The 18,322-nt window shown below is 39.3% G+C and overlaps 1 protein-coding gene across 1 annotated transcript in view; it reads right to left on the bottom strand.

The window, feature by feature from the left end:
• Positions 1 to 306: 306 nt before the first annotated feature.
• CLCN1 (chloride voltage-gated channel 1) overlaps positions 307 to 18,322 on the bottom strand; it is a 38,786-nt gene continuing 20,770 nt past the window's right edge. Inside the window, exons 10-23 of the mRNA XM_065742244.1 lie at positions 17,308 to 17,409; positions 16,089 to 16,173; positions 15,530 to 15,679; positions 11,874 to 11,943; positions 10,025 to 10,135; positions 9,678 to 9,891; positions 8,975 to 9,108; positions 8,279 to 8,505; positions 8,056 to 8,161; positions 6,262 to 6,344; positions 5,538 to 5,576; positions 4,796 to 4,900; positions 2,545 to 2,631; positions 307 to 2,043 (exon numbers count right to left, since the gene is read on the bottom strand). Of these exons, the coding sequence (XP_065598316.1) occupies positions 1,657 to 2,043; positions 2,545 to 2,631; positions 4,796 to 4,900; positions 5,538 to 5,576; positions 6,262 to 6,344; positions 8,056 to 8,161; positions 8,279 to 8,505; positions 8,975 to 9,108; positions 9,678 to 9,891; positions 10,025 to 10,135; positions 11,874 to 11,943; positions 15,530 to 15,679; positions 16,089 to 16,173; positions 17,308 to 17,409 (1,900 nt within the window). The 3' untranslated portion in view covers positions 307 to 1,656. The remainder of the gene's footprint in view (positions 2,044 to 2,544; positions 2,632 to 4,795; positions 4,901 to 5,537; positions 5,577 to 6,261; positions 6,345 to 8,055; positions 8,162 to 8,278; positions 8,506 to 8,974; positions 9,109 to 9,677; positions 9,892 to 10,024; positions 10,136 to 11,873; positions 11,944 to 15,529; positions 15,680 to 16,088; positions 16,174 to 17,307; positions 17,410 to 18,322) is intronic.

An 18,322-nucleotide genomic window follows, 5' to 3' on the forward strand; every position in this document is an offset into this window, starting at 1 on the left:
TTTAAGAGTGATTTTGGTACAAGGTCTGACCATGGAATTAAGGCCAGAAAGGAATTTTCCTAGGGAGACTGGGTTAAAGGTCTTTTGAGACAGCTTATGGAAAACCACCTGTTGAGGTGAAACTGGTCATTCTAAGTCAGATAATACTTTATAAACATCAGGGAAGGGGATATGACTCAGTATCCAGGAGAATATTCTCAAGAGTACATTCTCAGAGCCTAATTTTTTTCTTTGTTGCTGGTAAGTGGAAACACATCCAATAGACTACTTGGGATTGCATTGACACACTGAAAGTATGACAGAAAGAGAAACAGAATGTTAGAGAAAAGCTGCAGAAGAAGCCAGATTGAATTCTGTATGTTTACTGAGAAAACCCCACAAGGACAGTGAGTTAAAGCAACATTTTACCCTTGGATGCCAAGGTTTTGCATCCAAGACATTCAGTTATGAGACATCTCTTTGCAAGATACAGATCAAGAGCTCATCCAGACCTACGTCTGGAACAGAGGGATGGTGTAGACAACTAGACTACTTCTAGTCACAGTGGAGACACTAGCAAAAGTGAGAGCTAGGATTCTCTGATCTGAGGTATGCAGAAATATGTGGAAAGTAAGTAGAGTAGAATTAACAGGAAAAAAAGTAGTTTTATTGATGAACCTATTTCCAAAGCATATAAAATGTGACTTCCCTCTGCTGTATTTCTTGGCACTCCATTTTCTTATTCTTTTTTTTTTTTTTTTTTTTTTTTAAGTTCTTGTATTTTAAGACTATAATTTTGAAAAAATTCCAACAGTGGTTTAGAGAGAGACAGATGTTGAAATGCAGGTGCATACATGCTGTTTTACTCCCTCCAACACTGATGATAACCCCATTTAAGATTTTCACATTCTATTTAAAAATTGTAGAGATAGGAAGACAGAGGCTTTCCTCACTTTCAGTGCTTTTCTTTGAGCTCTGGCTGAATTCAGGACACAAGATGTAGACCAAGTATTTTCCTCCCACCTGATTTTAGGGCATGGCTCTGCTAGAGGTCAGAGGAGAAACTCCTAACTGCAATTCCACCCAGAAAAATCCCAGAGTAAAAAATTAAGAAAGAGGAAAAATGTTCTAGATGGGAGTGTTTTGGGGGGTGCAAGTTAAGAGCTAGCAAAAAGGAGCAACATGAATGGAACTGCAGACAGCTACAGCAGTATGCTTCTTGGCTGGAGGTCTGGTTTGCACTGGTGCATGCATGTCAGGTGTGAATAGAAGGGTGACACAAGTGGAGAATAGGAAGAGTTGCAACTCCTCCACTTTCTGTATAGCAGATTGACCCAGGGTATCCTGATTGTGTCCGGTAATATTTATGTCCTCTTATGAGCATTTCTGATGTGTTACGTAGACCTTTGCTCACTGCAAGTAAAAGCAGAGGCATTTGACATTATGAGCCTGCCTGTAGTTACCTTGCAGTCTATAGCTCACTCCTGTACACAGCTCAATAACCCAACTGAGATTTGTATATAAAGCAGCTGAAAAAAAAGGTTTAGTCCTTTGTTCTGTCCCCCAACTGAATCAGTTCTCTGTGAGGTTACAAAGAACATCAAAAAGCTTCTCTTTGAGGAGCATGCTCAAGAGTGGCTCAACTGAAAAACATGATGGACTATGCCCTCACACCACCTATAAGGGGACATCTTCATCCTCATCTTCATCCAGATCAGTGGAGTGTAGGCTGATGTCCTTCAGGATATCTGAGATGTTTTCATTAACTGGTCCTGTCAGCTCCATCTCTTCCAACTCAGTATCAGTGGTGTAATTGGAACACAGGCCTTCCCTTTCATCATGTAATTGAGAGGGCTGTGGAGAGTAGAGAGGCAGTGGGCTCTTTGTCCGCAGGTCTACTTCTTGCTGTGCTGCCACCGTGCTGTTGTCCTGCTGGCTCCACACCTGAGTACCCTGGCCGACCTTTTCACCACTGACTGAAGTCCGGTTTGTGTCACGGAAACTGGCAAGGGGAGGGCGGAGGCGAACTCCGGAGCGTGTGGAGCCCTCTATTGCCTTTTGAAGCTATGAGAAGAGAAAAAGTTGAGAGAAAAATGGATGAAAGGGAGGCTGACTCGGCCCTTACCCAGAAGTTTATCAGCTCTCCAGGGTAAAGGACTTTTAAGTAGAGTCACGTCATCGTATAAGCGATGGGGCCTGATGAAATCATCTTTCACACAGGTATTGTAACTTTAAGTTACAATTTAAGACTAAATCCATTGTAAATAACGAATCCTACACTACTGAGACAATAATAGCCATTCAGTTAAGAGGTCTACTTTCAGGAAAAGGACAAACCTTCTAACATGCCTGTAAATAACATCTGCTGCTTTCTCTGAAATACAGTCATCCAGTCCTTTCCTCTACATGGATCTCTGTGTGATGATTCAGAATTCAACACTGGATTAAAAATGGGGCAAGCATAGTTATATATATATTCCAAGCAGGATCTCCAACCTGTAAGTGTTTAGCAGTGATCCACAGGACATTTGCAGTTGATTAGGATATGACAGTATCTGTACTTACCTCTTCCAAAGCCAACACTCCCTTCAGCTTCCCCATACTGGTTACATAGGCATGGCTGAGGCCCAGTAATGAAAACAATGTATGTGTCTAAGAGGAAAAATGCACAAAAAAATTCAGGGACACTGGAAAATGGTAATGTGATACCTGGTGCTAGACTTAAGATTTAGAAACAAGAATGCCAAAGGCATACAAGCCTGAAGTTACCCCAATGAGAAGTTACTGCTACCATACTTTTTTTGAAGCTAGCAAATATTAATCTTTGGTCTTCCCAACCATTGTGAGGAGTGTGTTGATAATGCAGAGAACATTCTCAAAATCATTTCCATCCTCCATCTGGAAAGAATGATTCATATGCAACTCTGTGCATTTAGGGACTTGTACAGACCATTTTTCATTTAGGTGCTGGAAATATGACTATCCTATAGTAATGTGCATCGTCAGAACTTACTTAGGTTATTTGTTCCAGTACCTTCCTTACCACCAGAAGGTTTTCATTTTTTTTTTCCTGTTTTAGAATATTTCTTGAAAAAAGTTCATCTTGTTGCTGTTCATCCAATGCAGTGGGAATGTGGAAGAGTTAGTACTTTTCTCCTAGAAAGCCTTTTTAAAAAGACAGATATTACACTACCATCAGTCTTCTCTTCTTCAGCCTATATATACTACATTATTTTACTATTCCTTAAAGATCAGTGCTCATCTGTGGAATATTTTTTACCTTTGATTTTTTTAAGCTGAGCTCTGGCTGAACTTTACCTGTGGACTTAAAAAAAGTGATTCTTTCAGGGGTGGTAATTGTCTTTTTCTTTAGCATCACATGATGTGTGGAATTAGTTATAAACTAAGGTAAATGCTTGTCTTCAGGCAGAAGACATTTTACCCTTACATAAAAGAAAACGAAACTGCTTAAGTATAATTTGATCACGACGATTTGTGATATTCTTGTCAGTATTCTCACACTTAGCTCTGACTGTGCATACCTCAGATAGCTTGATTACTATTTCCTGCTTTTTTTTCATTTGTATTTAGGTTGACTTTTGTCTGTTATTTCAGAGTTTCTATGACGAAGAGAAAATCACTTTTTTTAAAAGGATGTATGAAACCTTCTTCATTTGAAGTCTCCAGGTATCATATCTTGTAACCTCTATAATCTCAAATACTAGTGTTTTTCAGATTCTGTTAGCCAGTCCTTTAGAAAACGCCATCTTTAGTATATGCTAACCTCTTCTTATTTTGCTAAAGGCTTGGATCTTACCCCTTTGATAGTAGTAGTTAATTTTGTGCAAGGCATATGCTGACACCTCATGTTAAATAATGATTAAAAACTTGAACTGTGAGCTTTTGCTTCAGTAGGCCATTTTTCCTTTCCATTTAATGAAACTCCAATCTTGTTACTCCTGACATACCTATGTAGTGATTGCTTTTTCCCCAGTCATCCTACATTAACTCTGGAAGTCATGTCATAGAATATCCCAAGTTAGAAGATACCAACAAGGATAATTGAATCCAAATCCTGTCTCTACATGGGACCACCCAACATTCAAACCCTATGTTTGAGAGCACTGTTCAAATGCTCCTTGAACTTGGGCAGCTTGGGCCCATGATCACTGCCATGGGAAGCCTGCTCCTAAGTCCAGTCTCTCTTGTTGAAGAAACTTTTCCTAATATCTAATCTGAGCCTCTTCTGATACAGCTTCATGGTATTCCCTTGAGTCCTGTCACTCACTGGTCACCAGTATGATCTAGCTTCCTCTTTCCTTGTGCTTCAGGTCAGTGAAGACCAACCTTATCCTATAGACTAGTTTGAAGTAAGTTTTCTCACATACTTAGAAGGACTGCACACTGACAGAAACAACTAGAGGAATCCAGGAGTAGTCATTCCAGTGCTGTGCACCAACAAACCAGTGTGTGTTTCTCCAGGTAATGCCCCCAAACAGCATTCTATATACAGCTTCTGTTAATTCAGTGTCCAGAAAGTCCTATGTGTGTCCTAAAGCAATTTAACAAATGCACTTAAACATCTTAACCTCCAGCCTTTGTTTTTCAAGGAGACTAGAAATACATGCAGAAAGATACAGAAACAAAATTTTTCCTGTGTTTGGATGTAAAAGTTGCTGGTGGTAATTATAACTGGATGAGGAAAATGTGAGTCGGTTGTAGGAAGAGAAAAGGAGAAGAAAAGTCATAGATGATATTTCTAATGGTAGATAGGGTGGACAAAAACGGGATGCCTCAGAGAGATGTCTGCACCCACCTTGTGCAGGGAGGTTCTCTCCACCAGTTGGAAAGGGGAAGGGTCTATGCGGCAGCATTCAAAGCACACATCCTTTTTCAGCTCCTCCTGTTCCCAAGCATCTATCTGACACAGGAAAGGAGAACCACTCTTACAGTAATCAGTAGTGCTGCTGGTTGTGTACCCCAAATGCCCATTCTCCTGTTAATCATTCTTTCCTCCTGTGTATATTATTCACCTGCCTTGAATACTACATCACCTCCTTCAGCTTTCCCATTCTTAGAAGATATCAAGTCCCTGTGTGAACAGATCAATTCCAGTACCTCTGAGGTTTTCTGGGAAGGTGAAATTTTGCTCCTTCCTACTTAAAGAGGGAGTGAACATCTTAGCTTTCCTTTCTAAGTGCACCTTCCACTTGCCTTTACAAGATAATATTTCCTTTGTGTAAAGAATGAAGGAGCAAGACAGACCCATAGCTTTTGGTCAGAAGAGACCTGCAGATGCCTAATGTCCTGGTCACAGCAGGGGTGATTTCGAAGCTAGATTAGATTACTCAGTGCCTTACTCATTTCATCTAACAGAAAAATCTCTTAATGGGTGAGATTTGCCTGCTGTACAAATCTAAGAAGAAAATAGGTTTATCTATGGCTTTATCTGGCAATTACTGTTGTTGTAAGAGTTCAGGAAGAATTGCAAATGTTCAAGAATGGGCAAAAGAAACACTCACTTGACTTCCTTCCCTTTCAGTCTTACCCAGTCTTACCTCTTCTGGTGTCATTGTCTCAATGACTTCCACTGGCTCCTGTAGAAGAAAACACTGTTCAGTTTCACAGAGTACAGGAAGGAAAGATGTACATAACCTCCTTACACCTTGTGGCCCCCTTTTTATTTCAGTTAACATATTACTAAGTTATTAGATTTTCTTCATACTCATACATTAAAAGGTGCACCCTATACTTAATCTCCTTCCCTTACTGAAGAAGATGGACTATGTCAGGTACCTAAACAGGGTCATCTAGTACCACTTCAGATGTTTTCACATGGGGCCCAACTGCCATTCTAGAGTGGATGGATTTGTCATAGACTCAATAAGATATCCACCAACCCTGTGCCCAAGAGCATCCAATGAAGCACAAGACAAAAACTTATTCCAATTTCAATTAGCCAAAAGTAGTGCCAAATGAACTAAACTTATTTCAGGCTAGTGGAAATTGTTTCACTGGAAAAAAAAATATATATGCTCAGACTCAATCCATGATGGCAGCCTTGATACCTGAGCACAAATGGCTCATGAACAGGATGTATACTCCTTCATAATAATCACATCCTTTCTCCTTGGAGGGAGTTCCCCACTGGCACTGTTGGAGTTCATGACCATAAGTATTTTCATCATTTGGCCAGATGCTGAAAGGCTCTGGCTAGTAGGCTCTATTTCCATCGTATCCCTTTACTCTCCAGGCTACTGCTAGGCTTTCTGTATCCCTAACCTGCACAGCACTCTGTGTTTCAGGTCGATGGTTGTAAGGGCACAAGAACTGCTGGATCAGTTGCCTCAAATTCCGGAAACTGTCTGAAGAATGAAAACAGATGTAGATAAGAGACAAGAATGAATAAGTAACAAAAATACAAAGCTCCATGCTCATCTTCTTGCCTGAGGCAGGCTAGAAAATAATATGAGGGACATATTATACTGTATATGACAAGGTTTAACCAGCCACAGTTCTGTAATCAGTTTGTAAGATGATGGCTAGGACATGCCAGGATAAATACTTCCATGCAATATCTTTTCCTTAAGGAAAAGAAAGATACCATTACAAAATAGCCTGCACAGATGATAATAGATCAATGTCCCACAGAAAAACACAGAAGCAAGACTACTAGGGCAGCAAACAACATGATACAAGAAAGAAACTGCTGTAAGTAAAGGTTTCTGCAGTCCATATGGAGAATCTGATTTGAAGGATGAGTATGGAAAGGAAATTTGAAAATCACTACAAATCAAAGCATATCAATAAGCCAGAGTTATGAGCCACAGTTATGAGGGGGTGAGAAATCCGTGGGCTGAGACAACAGTGTAATGGTGGGAGTGAGAATGACTGCAGAATTGTTCTAGGCAGGGCAGTCAGAAATTAGCAAATGTAAAAAGTATAGGTTTTGGTGCTGTTGTGAACAAGGCTGTTCAGATTGGTCAGAAACAATGACAGCTGTGAGACAAACTGAAAATTATGGAAGAGAAAGCCTCATTAAGTCATCCCTCCTCCATTTCCTTTTGTGACTTCTTGATCACTCAGCACTAACTTCACTTAAAGTGTCTCACAAAATATCCTTGTTTTTATATAATTATTTTTCTGGTTTGGTAAGGAAAGTGAATTGTTATTTTACTGTTCTACTGCCCTGGTAGCATAGCATAAAGTGAATTCTTTCATGCCATAAAGGTTTGATCACAAACAAGTGATGTTAAGGATCCAGGATGTGCTATAGGCTATATTATATGTTAACATTTGGGTATCAAAAGCATGAGCCAGATCCCTGTCCTCTGTATTCTCAAGATTGGCTATACCACTGTGCTAACTCACTGTCTGCATATTTCAAGGCACATAAAGAAACAAAACAAAACAAAAACAGAACAAAGAAAAAAAAAGACAAAAAACCCTCAAAACCACCAACAAAAAGCAAGTAAACCATTCTGTATCAAATGTACATGAAATAGGAATCAGAAATGAAATATAAACATAGTCCTGAAAACGAAGCTAATGTAAGTAGAGCAGCACAAAAAGAACACAATAAATCAGTATTTGTCCTTCTCACTAAAGAAGCTGAAACCAAGAGATGTGCATCCAAGGGAGGAGTTGTTCAGCTTTGGAAATGGCTGAGCAACTCCAAAATTAAGTATGTCTGTTCAGCTCTCAGACTTTTCAGAATAGTTCACAGAGTGAAAGGGGCAAGTGATGGGATCTTCACATGCAGAACCTTCAGGAAAAGTCAAAGGAGATGTTTTTGCAAACATTGGAATTGGGAATACTGACAGAGAGAGGGCCGCTTGAGTGGGCCTATTTTTACTGTGCTCTCTAGGGGATCACAAAAGAAAAGATAATTTCAGGTAATTGTTGTGAGGCACATTTTTCAAAGCGCCTATAATACAAGAAAAGCAGAGAAAGCTGACATAGAGCAATTCCTTCCCACATTTGAGAAGCCAGCACCTTGCACAGTATATATAGTAAGCTTTAAAGCTTCCATAATCTAATTAAGATGTGACTGGGGAACGCCAGAAGTTATCATACCTGAGGATTGCTGTGGCTCCAGAATTTCAGGTGTTTGTTTAAGAGGATTTGTTGGGCCATTGGGCTCCTCTGGGTGACTAGGGGTGGGGCTTGGTGCCTGAGGCTGCTGTTATGGAAAGGAGAAAAAATAAGATCCACCCCGTGTCACTTCTTTCTCAGCCTCTCCAAATGTCTTACTGCTTCTTAAGCAGTCTGTAAAGCAGTTTCTTTTCTTCTCTCTCACCTCTGTCTTCTCATCTGTATCATCATCTTCATCAACATAAGTGAAAGATTCATGCTTCAGCTTTGGCAGGATTGCTCCTGATGCCTTGCTGTGTCCATCATAAGGAGCCTCAGCCAGCTTCTGCTGCCTTTGTCTGTTGAGGCACCGGCGCCGTTCTGGACTGATATGTCTCTGGAGGAGTGCCTGCAGTTCGGATCGCTCCACAGATCCCAGAAGGATCATGGTTTCTGCATAACAGAGTAGATAAACTATTAAGTCCTCTCATGGTTTTGAACATCTCTTGCCATACATTACCCTTTTGTCCTTTTAAATTCTTTGAAATGCTCTAAAGCAGCACTATCACGAGCTATAAAAGAGGCACTGACCAACCCTGCCAATTGCTGCTAATATTCTTAGGGATGTGGGAAGCTAACCACCCCTGATCACAACAGAAACGGCCTCTTTACTTATATAAGATCCCTCCATGTTTTCAAAATTTCCATATCTCTTACATGCTTCTTACTTCACTCCTCACACTCCAACTTAGCTGTCTGCTAAAGCTGAAACAATCTTACTTCATTCGTGATCCACAGTGGAAAGTTTTTAGTATGATTCATGTTATATAGTGGGTCACACTATCTTCTTCAAAGTGTGTAATATGAGAGTTAGTTTCTTTGTCTGAGTTGAGACAGTTTTCAGGAATGACTAGTTGCTTACCTGGTGAGTCCACCAAAGGCAAAGTCTTAACAGTGGTGCTTTGGAGTAGAGTTTGCAAGTCTTGATATTTACAGTTGGAGGAGACGAATTTCACATCTTGAACCATAATATCTTCAACAAAGATATTGTATTTGCTGTAAATTAATGGACAAGTTGAATAATTAGAATGTTAAGTTCTGCAGTTAGTTCTCTATAGAGTTGCTAATTGATCTTCTCTAAGAGTAACCAAGGAGGACTTTGCAGCAGTATCAACATGAATTTTCATTATAGTTCTATTTCACTCTATTACCCTCCATGATAAAAATTAATTTATGAACACGTGCAGACATGTTTCATATATACATATATATTATATACTCTCCATAGAGAGAGATATGTATGTGAATAGCTGATTTTACTTTTTTAGGCAAAGCATCCAAATAAAATGTTTCAAACATTTTTGGAGAAAAAAATCCAAATGTCCCAGACTTAAAAACTGAAGTAAATTGGTAATATTTACAGAAATTCAGTAATGCTGCAGATGATACAAACTTGTGCTTTCTGTGTATGAACCTTATTTCTATTCCACCTCTTGTTTGTTTGTTTTCTCAGCCCAGGTCTATTCTGCATTTTTTTTTTCTTTGTAGTTCTGTCTGATTTTCATGACCTTTTCTTCTCCCCTTATCTCATTCTCCCAACCTCCACCTCTGTTTTACTGCTGTACCTTATATGATTCCAGCCCAGGTCTGGCAGGTAGGGCAACTTCTTCACCTGGATGATGCTATCATAGAGGCTGGGTTGCAGACTCTGGGCCACCATGTTGGCAAGAATGACAGCTACCATCATGGGCAGGATGTGGGAAATTTGACCTGTCAGCTCAAAGCAGATCACTGCAGTGGATACAGTGTGGCTCACTGCTCCTGTGAGAGCTGCTGCACCTTTCCCAGATAGAGTGGAAAAGTTATTGGGAGAGAAGAGGAAAGACTGTCATATAGAAACAGAATATCATATCAGCCAGGAAAGTTATGGGGATGGGACTAGGTGGAGACAGAGGAAGACATGAAGACTCACCAATGACAGCATACCCTCCAGGTAAGATTTTGTAAACAATACCATCAAAGAGGATCCCATCAGGAAAGAGTGATGCCATGATTTCTCCAATAAGACGTCCAAATGCAGCGCCTGGAAAATATCACCAGCGATTATGGAATTAACATTCAAGGAGCCTATGCTGTGCAGCTATGCTGGGTAAGCATTGGAGTATTTTCTAAGAGAAGCTAAATAAAAACTTATTTAAAAATGACATCAGGACTGAAGGATAACTTTTCTGTTACAAAATACAAAAGTTAAGCTCCAAGGGAAAAAAATGTACTCAGATATGTAAATACAGTAGAACCTTCATTCTTCCATTTAGACACACCAGGCGTGGAAGTATGTGTGATTCTCAGACACGAGGAAATATCTATTAAAATAATATTTTCTGTCATGTCAGTCCAGATTACAGTTCAGGATCCTCATGCGCTCATTATATGAATATCTAAAATACTAGTCATAGGCTTACAGAAAAGTATGGATAAGAAGGGACATTCGGAGGTTCATAGGTTCATAAGGTTGGAAAGGACCTACAAGATCATCTAGTCCAACCATCCTCCTATCACTATCCCTACCCAACTACTAAATCAAATCCCTTAGCACCTCATCTAAATGCTTCTTGAACAGTGCTAGGGATGGTGTCTCTACCACCTCCCTAGGCAGGCCATTCCAGTGCCTGACCACTCTTTCAGAGAAAAAATGTTTCCTCAATTCTAATCTAAATCTTCCCCAAAGATTTAGAGGTCTTTGATCTGAGCCCTGTTCACAATGTGGCTAATTTCAAAGTGAAATCAAGTCACCTAGGGCCTTGACCAGACTTGCTTTAGAAGTCTCCAATGATGGAGATTATCCATCCTCTTTCTGGGAATCTTAACCAGGGAAACAATTTTTTCCCTATGTCACTCAATGCAGCACATTTCCCGTGTTGCTTCCTATTTACCAGGTGTCTCTGAGATGAGTCTTTCTATCCTCTTTATACCTTGCTGCATTAGGTGGTGAAGCCTACAGTTAGATCTCCTCTTGGCCTTCTCTTCTGCAGGCTGAACAAGTCCAATTTCCTCAGGTTGTCCATGTTTGTTTTGTGCTCCCCAACAATCTAAGTAGCCCTTCACTAGACTCACTGCACTTCATCAAATTTCCTGCATGGATGGGCACAAAGTAGTATTTGAAAATTGTTTCCAAAATGCTGATTGCACAGAAATAACCTGTTCCTTTACCTTACTGGCTGGGCTTTTACTAATACAACTTTGATGTTAGCCTTCATTACTGCAAGGGCATACTACTGATTCAGGTTCACTTGTTGCCTTCCACAACCCAGAGGTTGTAAGCATGCTTCAGCACACTTCATTACGGGCTGTGGATACATAACGCTGAACTTCATGAGCTTGTAAACAACTTGAAAAACAATAAATTCCCTTATGTCACCACACTCCTGTCAAAGACGTGATACTAGTACCTACACGTACTAGTTTTGAGGTTGTGACTTCTCACTGGCTTTCAGGAGTAAAAGAAGTAGCTATTACTAGCTGTAGTACGAGTTTCACTGTAGGTGAAGAGTGAGATAAATGAGAAGACCATGACTCAGTGTGCCATCCCACAGCTTTTGTTCTGTGAAATGTTAGAAATGTCCTCAGCATTGGGATTTGAGAGTGTGGGAAAGGACAAAAGTAGAGGCTCCGAGACTGGTATAAGAACCACTGACCAAGATGGCATCAAGTGATAACTAGACTCCCTATCCTCTCGAAGAAGCCTACCACGTGCTCACACACCATCTCTTGTCATTTCTACCTGTCAGACCCATATGTTGCAACATAAAATTCAAACTCACCCAGAACAAAAACAGGCATGAAGCCTCCGCAGGGGATTGGCATCGTGGTAGCGATGACAGACATCCAGAACTATAACAGAGGCAGAGGGTGCTGTTAGTGAGCAGCAATAACAGTTCCTGCAGCCCCACTCTACTGAGCAAAATCCATAAGGAGATACAATCTGAGGGTTGTGGCAGTTCAGTTTGGAGGTGAAGGGCTATGGAGCTGTGAGGTGTGAAGGGGAGTTAAAGGAACTCTGGTTAACATACGAACACTGAAGCAAAAGACTTTTGGGTGACTGCTATGTTGTCAGGCAAGCCAAATCACCAAGGGAATGAACATGATTACACCTTTGCCTTGGACTTCTGAGGGTAAGATTTTCCACTGTTTGGAACAGCTTTATTATGTTTTTATTATTAAAAAATAGAATGAGATTATCAATATTTCCCAGACTCAAAAAAATTTTACTGTGAAGGGAACTCTGGAGGTCTCTCACTCAACTCCCTGCTTCCGTAAGAGTTAATTCCTAAGTTAGATTAGCTTTCTCAGGGCCCTGTCCAGGTAAATTCTGAACATCTTGATGGGTAGCGATTCCCCAGCTTTTCTGGGAAGTTTTTGGGAAGCAATACTGAAAGGTAGATTTTTTCCTGAAGCCCACCTGCTCTAAGTTTCCTTTATAGCTTGTGTCCTTTGTCTCATCTTCTCACTATGCTGGGCAACACAATGAAAATCCGTCTTAGCAGAATACAATAGTTTAGTTGGAAGGGACCTATAATGGTCATCAAGTCCAACTATCTTGACTGCATCAGGACTAACCAAAAGTTAAACCATATTATTAATGACATTTTCCTAATATCTCTTGAACATTGACAGGCATGACAGCCACCTCACCAAGGAAGCCTCTTCCAGTGTTTGTCCACCCTCACAAGAAATTTTTCCTAATGTCAATCTCTGCTGGTGCAGCTTTGAGCTGTTCCCTTGCATTCTCTCACTCTTACTTAGGAGCAGAACCCAGCACCTCCCTCTACTTCCATTCCTCAGGAAGCTGCAGAGAGCAGTGAAAGTTGCATCTTGGCCTTCTCCAGATTGGGAAGCCCAAATGTGCTCTCAGCCTCTCTTCACAGGACACGCCTTCCAGACCTGCTACCAGCTTGGCTGCCTTCCTGTGTAAACATTCAAGTATTTTAATACCCTTTTTTATGTTGTGGAGCCTAGAACTATGCACAATATTCAAGGTGAGGGCAAACCACTATGTTTAACATTAACAGAGGGATAATCAACTGTCTCGACTAGCTGACTATGCTATGTTTAATGCACTCTAAAATGTGATTTGCCCTCTTGGCTGCTGAGTAGTTCTGAGGCCAATCCAAATACTGACTTAGTCCAATCTTCTGGAGACAACAGCCTAATCTTACGAGCACCTTGAATGTCAGTAAGTTTGGCCTTCCTCAGGTAAAAGGCCAAGAAATTTCCATAACTGAAGAATCCACAGAGGATATTGCTATTTCAAAAGCTTGTACAAATAAATGTACTGGCAAGATGTCACTTGCAGAAGTTTCATCTGTAGGAGAGAGGCAAGAACAGTCCAGTACATGAAGAGCAATACTTCCAGGTTTCTCCTAAAGAATGAGAAAGCCATGTTTTTCTCAAGTAGGCAAATCATTCCTGTTCAAGGTCCACTTTTGATGAGGTGATGCCTATGCAGACACTGCAGTAGCTGTGGACAGATGAGATATTAAAATCTCTAGACAGTCAGTTTGAAGAAATCCACCTAAGACAAATTTTCTGCTGTTACAGGCTGGTTGGCATAAAAGGAAAATTGCTAGCATACAGGCTGTAATTTCACAAAGCCTTCTACAAAAGATAGCAAATAATCAGCTTAACAGCGACTCTCAGCTCATGGCAGAGGAATAAGCAGGGAGGATGGTTTGGTCCATCAGCTTGATACTAGCTGTTGGTCTTCACATATACCATTTAAATACTTCAGTTGTGAGGTTCCTGGATGGCTACAGAAGCCACCAAATGGCATAGGTAGAATACTGACAACTAAACTTAATCTTGTCAAACCCAGGCCAAATACAACTAAGAATTGGGAGTATAACTTGTTGGAGAATAAGGCCAAGCCTTCTTGAGTCAAAGCTGCAGTTACTTCTTTACATTGCATATCCTAACTCTGAATATATAAAAAATAAACTGCTTGGAGCAGTTATCTAGTGATTTGAGAAACTTCTAAGACAGGCATCTCCAACCCATGGCCTATGGCCCACATAGGGCATGGTCCAGCCTGCCTCGTATCATCATGGCAATAGCTCTTCCTTTCTGAACAGCCTGGCCTAGGCTCAGATGTGCACTCACTGCTCAGCAACAACCAAACATCTGTATGTGATTAGGACTGTCTGTTGCAGTTGATATAAATATTTTACCTGCTGATTTTCAAACAGAATGTATAGAGTTGCAATCAGATATTCAACTCAAAAATTTGGTCATGTTTACTAGACCTGTTGTTTACTAGACCTGTTGTTGTTTACTAGACCTGTTTGGTCATGTTTACTAGACTTGTTTACTGGACCTGTTTACTAGACCTCACTTCACAATCATGTCTTACTCATGCCATGGTTTCTGGGAGTACATACAATTGTGAACAACTCTCTTCAAGGATGAAGATCAGGAGGAGTAAAATTCAATCAAAATCTCTGATGAACACCTTGAGAACTTGAGGAATTGCAACCAGTTCCACTGAACCAGACTGATGCATTAGTTTAACAAAACAAATGTCTAATATCCCACTCGTTTCATGGTTTTACTACTCTCTTCTTTCTATGTTTTACTATAAATAAAAAAATAAATTTTGTTAGTTATATACATCAAGGTTGGACTCTGAAGTCCTAAGCTACTGGGACAAGGCCAATGAATTTAGCTTTTGAGAATACAAGTCTTAAAGGAGAACAGATGGGACTCAAGAAAGATGCATCATGTAGTCTACCCCTTCTTTTATTCAAGTAAACGAGACCCTGTCTGCTTGGTACACTACAGTCAGAATGACCGCAGAATGATAACTTGCCTGTCAGAAATTTGATACAATATTTTATGTTAGATGGAATCAGCTGAGTCAGTCATTAATGCCTATTTTTGATCTATTGAAATGTTCAACTTATATTTCAAGGTGGCTTCAGCTGTTCTTGAGAAAAAAATTAATCAGCATTTCTGCTATTTTTATGCTCCTTGCCTCCCAGAAACTTTTCTTTGTTATTGTATTTTGAACATTATAATGTCTACTTTTTTCAGAAATCAAGTAGACAGCATCAGACCTTATTTAGGCCTAATATAAATAACCTGAGAGCTTTATACTCATTTATTTTCTCAGACCTTAAGAGAGTTGTTCCTTTGTACCAGTCAATAAATAGTAGCTCCTGAAAGTCATTCAACAGGATGCATAAAGAAGATTAACTGGAGAACACTGAAGAAGTGTTTTAAGGCCAGGAAATTATTCCCTAATAAAATTACTAATCTTGTATTCAATATAGGCAAAAATTACATCAAAAGATAAAAGACCCCATTCCAGTCACAGTGTTTCATTCAATATTTAGCAACTCCTCATAGGCAGATAAATTTATAACAAAGAATCAGGAGCACTCACTCTGAGTGGAAAAGGGTTATAGTGAGCTGGGGTTCCTACCTTCATGAGAAAGAAAAGTAGAATGATGATGAAGACACTGACTTTGGGGTGGATCCAGGCAGCAGATTTCCCTAGGATCTGAGTGTCTCCTGTGTATTTTGCCCAGGTGTAGTTATCAAAGAGAGAGCTGATGGCTTCTCGTGGCATCAACTACAGAGCAAAAAACCAAACCAACAAACATAGATTAATTGTGAGATTAGACAGATTAAATATTCTACTCTGTTCCAAGGAAGCTGGGAAGAATTTTACTGCAGTGATTCACGATTATGAGACTTTATTCACATTTTAATCTTCAGGAAGAGATGTGTGATTTTACCTGAACTGGTGAAAAGATAAATACTTTCACACATCTTCTTAAATTATTGCTTAGAATAGTGGACCATTTTAAAGTTTTATATGAAGGAGATATCAGAGATCTTGTCTTATGTATGGTTCTCCAGATCAAACTCTTCTGAAATCTTTCTCCTCCTTTGCAAGATGTAAGGTTATTGGGGAATAGGAGAAGAGGAGATTGGTCTACAGAATTACAAGTAATTCAAAATGCACATCCCACTCTCACCTCTCCTGCCATGAACTGCCCAAACCCTGGAGGGAAAGTCACAGATGCTATAAAGAAGGTTATGACCCCGGGGTATATGAGTGAGCTGAAAAGAAAGAAAAGTCTGTTAAAACATAACCTCATATTCTTTGCCTTGTAGCAATATCATTTCAGGACTATAAATGCTATTTCTGTGAAAGCTCTCTGCTGCATCTGTATCCATGCTCTGGAGTTGTGTAACTTGCTATTTAATGCCCTGCTCCACTGGCCATCGTAATTCATTGAGAGTTCAGCAGGCAGCAAAGCCATTTATCCCATCAGTATTAATATAATGGGGAGAAGGAAAGATGTACAAAATGCAGTCTACATAGTGTACACAAAGGCTATGTGTATTTACAGCTGTGTGGTACCCCATTGTCAAAAGCCAGCCTCTGCTCCAATTGTTCCAATTATTTCCATCTTGCCTTTTCATCCTCCATACAATTTATCCTGTCCTAGAGTGGTTATCCTCCCTGCCATATATTCTGCATGAATCTTTTGTTGCATTAATACTTAAAATATGCCTTATTAATACCTTTAACACTCAAAAATGCCTTATTTTCCACTAAATTCCCAGCCACATTTTCTGGGAAGTTGTCAGCAAAATCGTTATTTATAAATCTTATTTTATTTTGTATTTCCCAGCCATGCTGCAGTTCACACCTTTGGATTACTATCAGTTTCAGCTTTTGTTTCTTCATTATGCAACAATTTCAATACTGTAGTACATTCTTTATGTACTTATCTCCATTTTTTTATTTTAAAAATATTTTAAATGTTAAATTATATTTCAGTTGTTTTCCGTTTTTTAAAATATAAGCAATTTCTTTTTTTCTTTTTCTTTTATAGTCTAAAAAAGAAGAACCCAGTGCCTCTCCAGAAGTATGATCATTGATTTTCTAGTTAAGAACATTTCCTGTCCAATCAATATTTTCCTTTCTCTTCTTAATAAATATTACAGAATTCCTTCTAAATCAAGTTGCTAATTGAAACTTTTGGGACCTGTCTAGAAGAAAATCCATCTCAGAATATATTATATTGATACTGCAAGTATCTTTGATATAAATTCAGTTTTTTTCGCATTTTTACAATTTTATACTTCAAATAGTTCTACTAACTTCTAGAAAGTATTTGTTGCTATCCATTACCAGTAGGGTATCAAAACCTAGTTGCTAAAGAGAAAATATTCAAAGACACTCACTGTTTGGTGAGAAACTGGCTTAGAGCTGTATAACGCCGGATGCATAAGACGACTTGGCGATTGAGATAAACAAAAAATGCTCCAAGGAATCCTGAACATATCCTAAAATAGAGAAAATGAAATAAAATCATACCAAATCATTGAAAACACATAAACTGCCAACTAAAAACCAAGCATTTTCATCTACAGCTGTTCTGATGTCTTTTAACTTAACAATAAGCAGCTACTCACTCAAAGACATTGACTCCTCGATGAAAAAGGAGAGATGGTTTTGGATTTCTTTGTTACACAGTATTTCTTTGTTATCTTGTTATATCTTGTATATCTTTGTTATCTTTGTTATGGTTTTGGATTTCTTTGTTATCACAGATAGTGATAGGAGGATGGTTGGACTAGATGATCTTATAGGTCCTTTCCAACCTTATGAACTTATGAACAGTTCCATTTTACTCTTATTTTTTTCTTGCTTACAGATAAAAATTTCATGTCAGGATGTGATGTCTACTTCCAAGATGCTGTAAGGTTGCACCTTATTTCTAGCAGATCCCTTCCTTCTCTTTTCTGTGCCCTGATCTAGCAAGGCCTCCAAAGATGCCTTGCACAGATGCACATGCACAGATACACATGCATACATGCACTGTATCAATGAAGAAAAGAAATGAACCATAATTCTGTAGGCAATACAGATGCAGTGTGATAATAGCTTTATCTTATCTATAGTTGGTTTAATACAGTGTTTGTCAGTAGTTCCACTCAGAATTAATGCATTGAGAACTAATTACAAGCTTACGTTTCTGTAGCAGTCTCTAATTTTAACTCTTCAAATATTTGGGTGATGGGATCAGTACCAGATTCTATAAAAATGAGACTGACAGATCTCAGTGTGGTCTGGAAAATAGCAACTTGTTAAAAAAAAAACTGCTAGAACTTAGACATCAGGTTAAAACAGGACATGGTGAAAAGTAAGGGAGTTTAACCCTGAGCCAGAAAAATTATTTATCTATATAAAATATTA

This window comes from Cyrtonyx montezumae, unplaced genomic scaffold (genome assembly GCF_038088225.1).
Source record: "Cyrtonyx montezumae isolate F1298 unplaced genomic scaffold, pur_monq_1.0 scaffold_3, whole genome shotgun sequence".
NCBI lineage: Eukaryota > Metazoa > Chordata > Aves > Galliformes > Odontophoridae > Cyrtonyx > Cyrtonyx montezumae.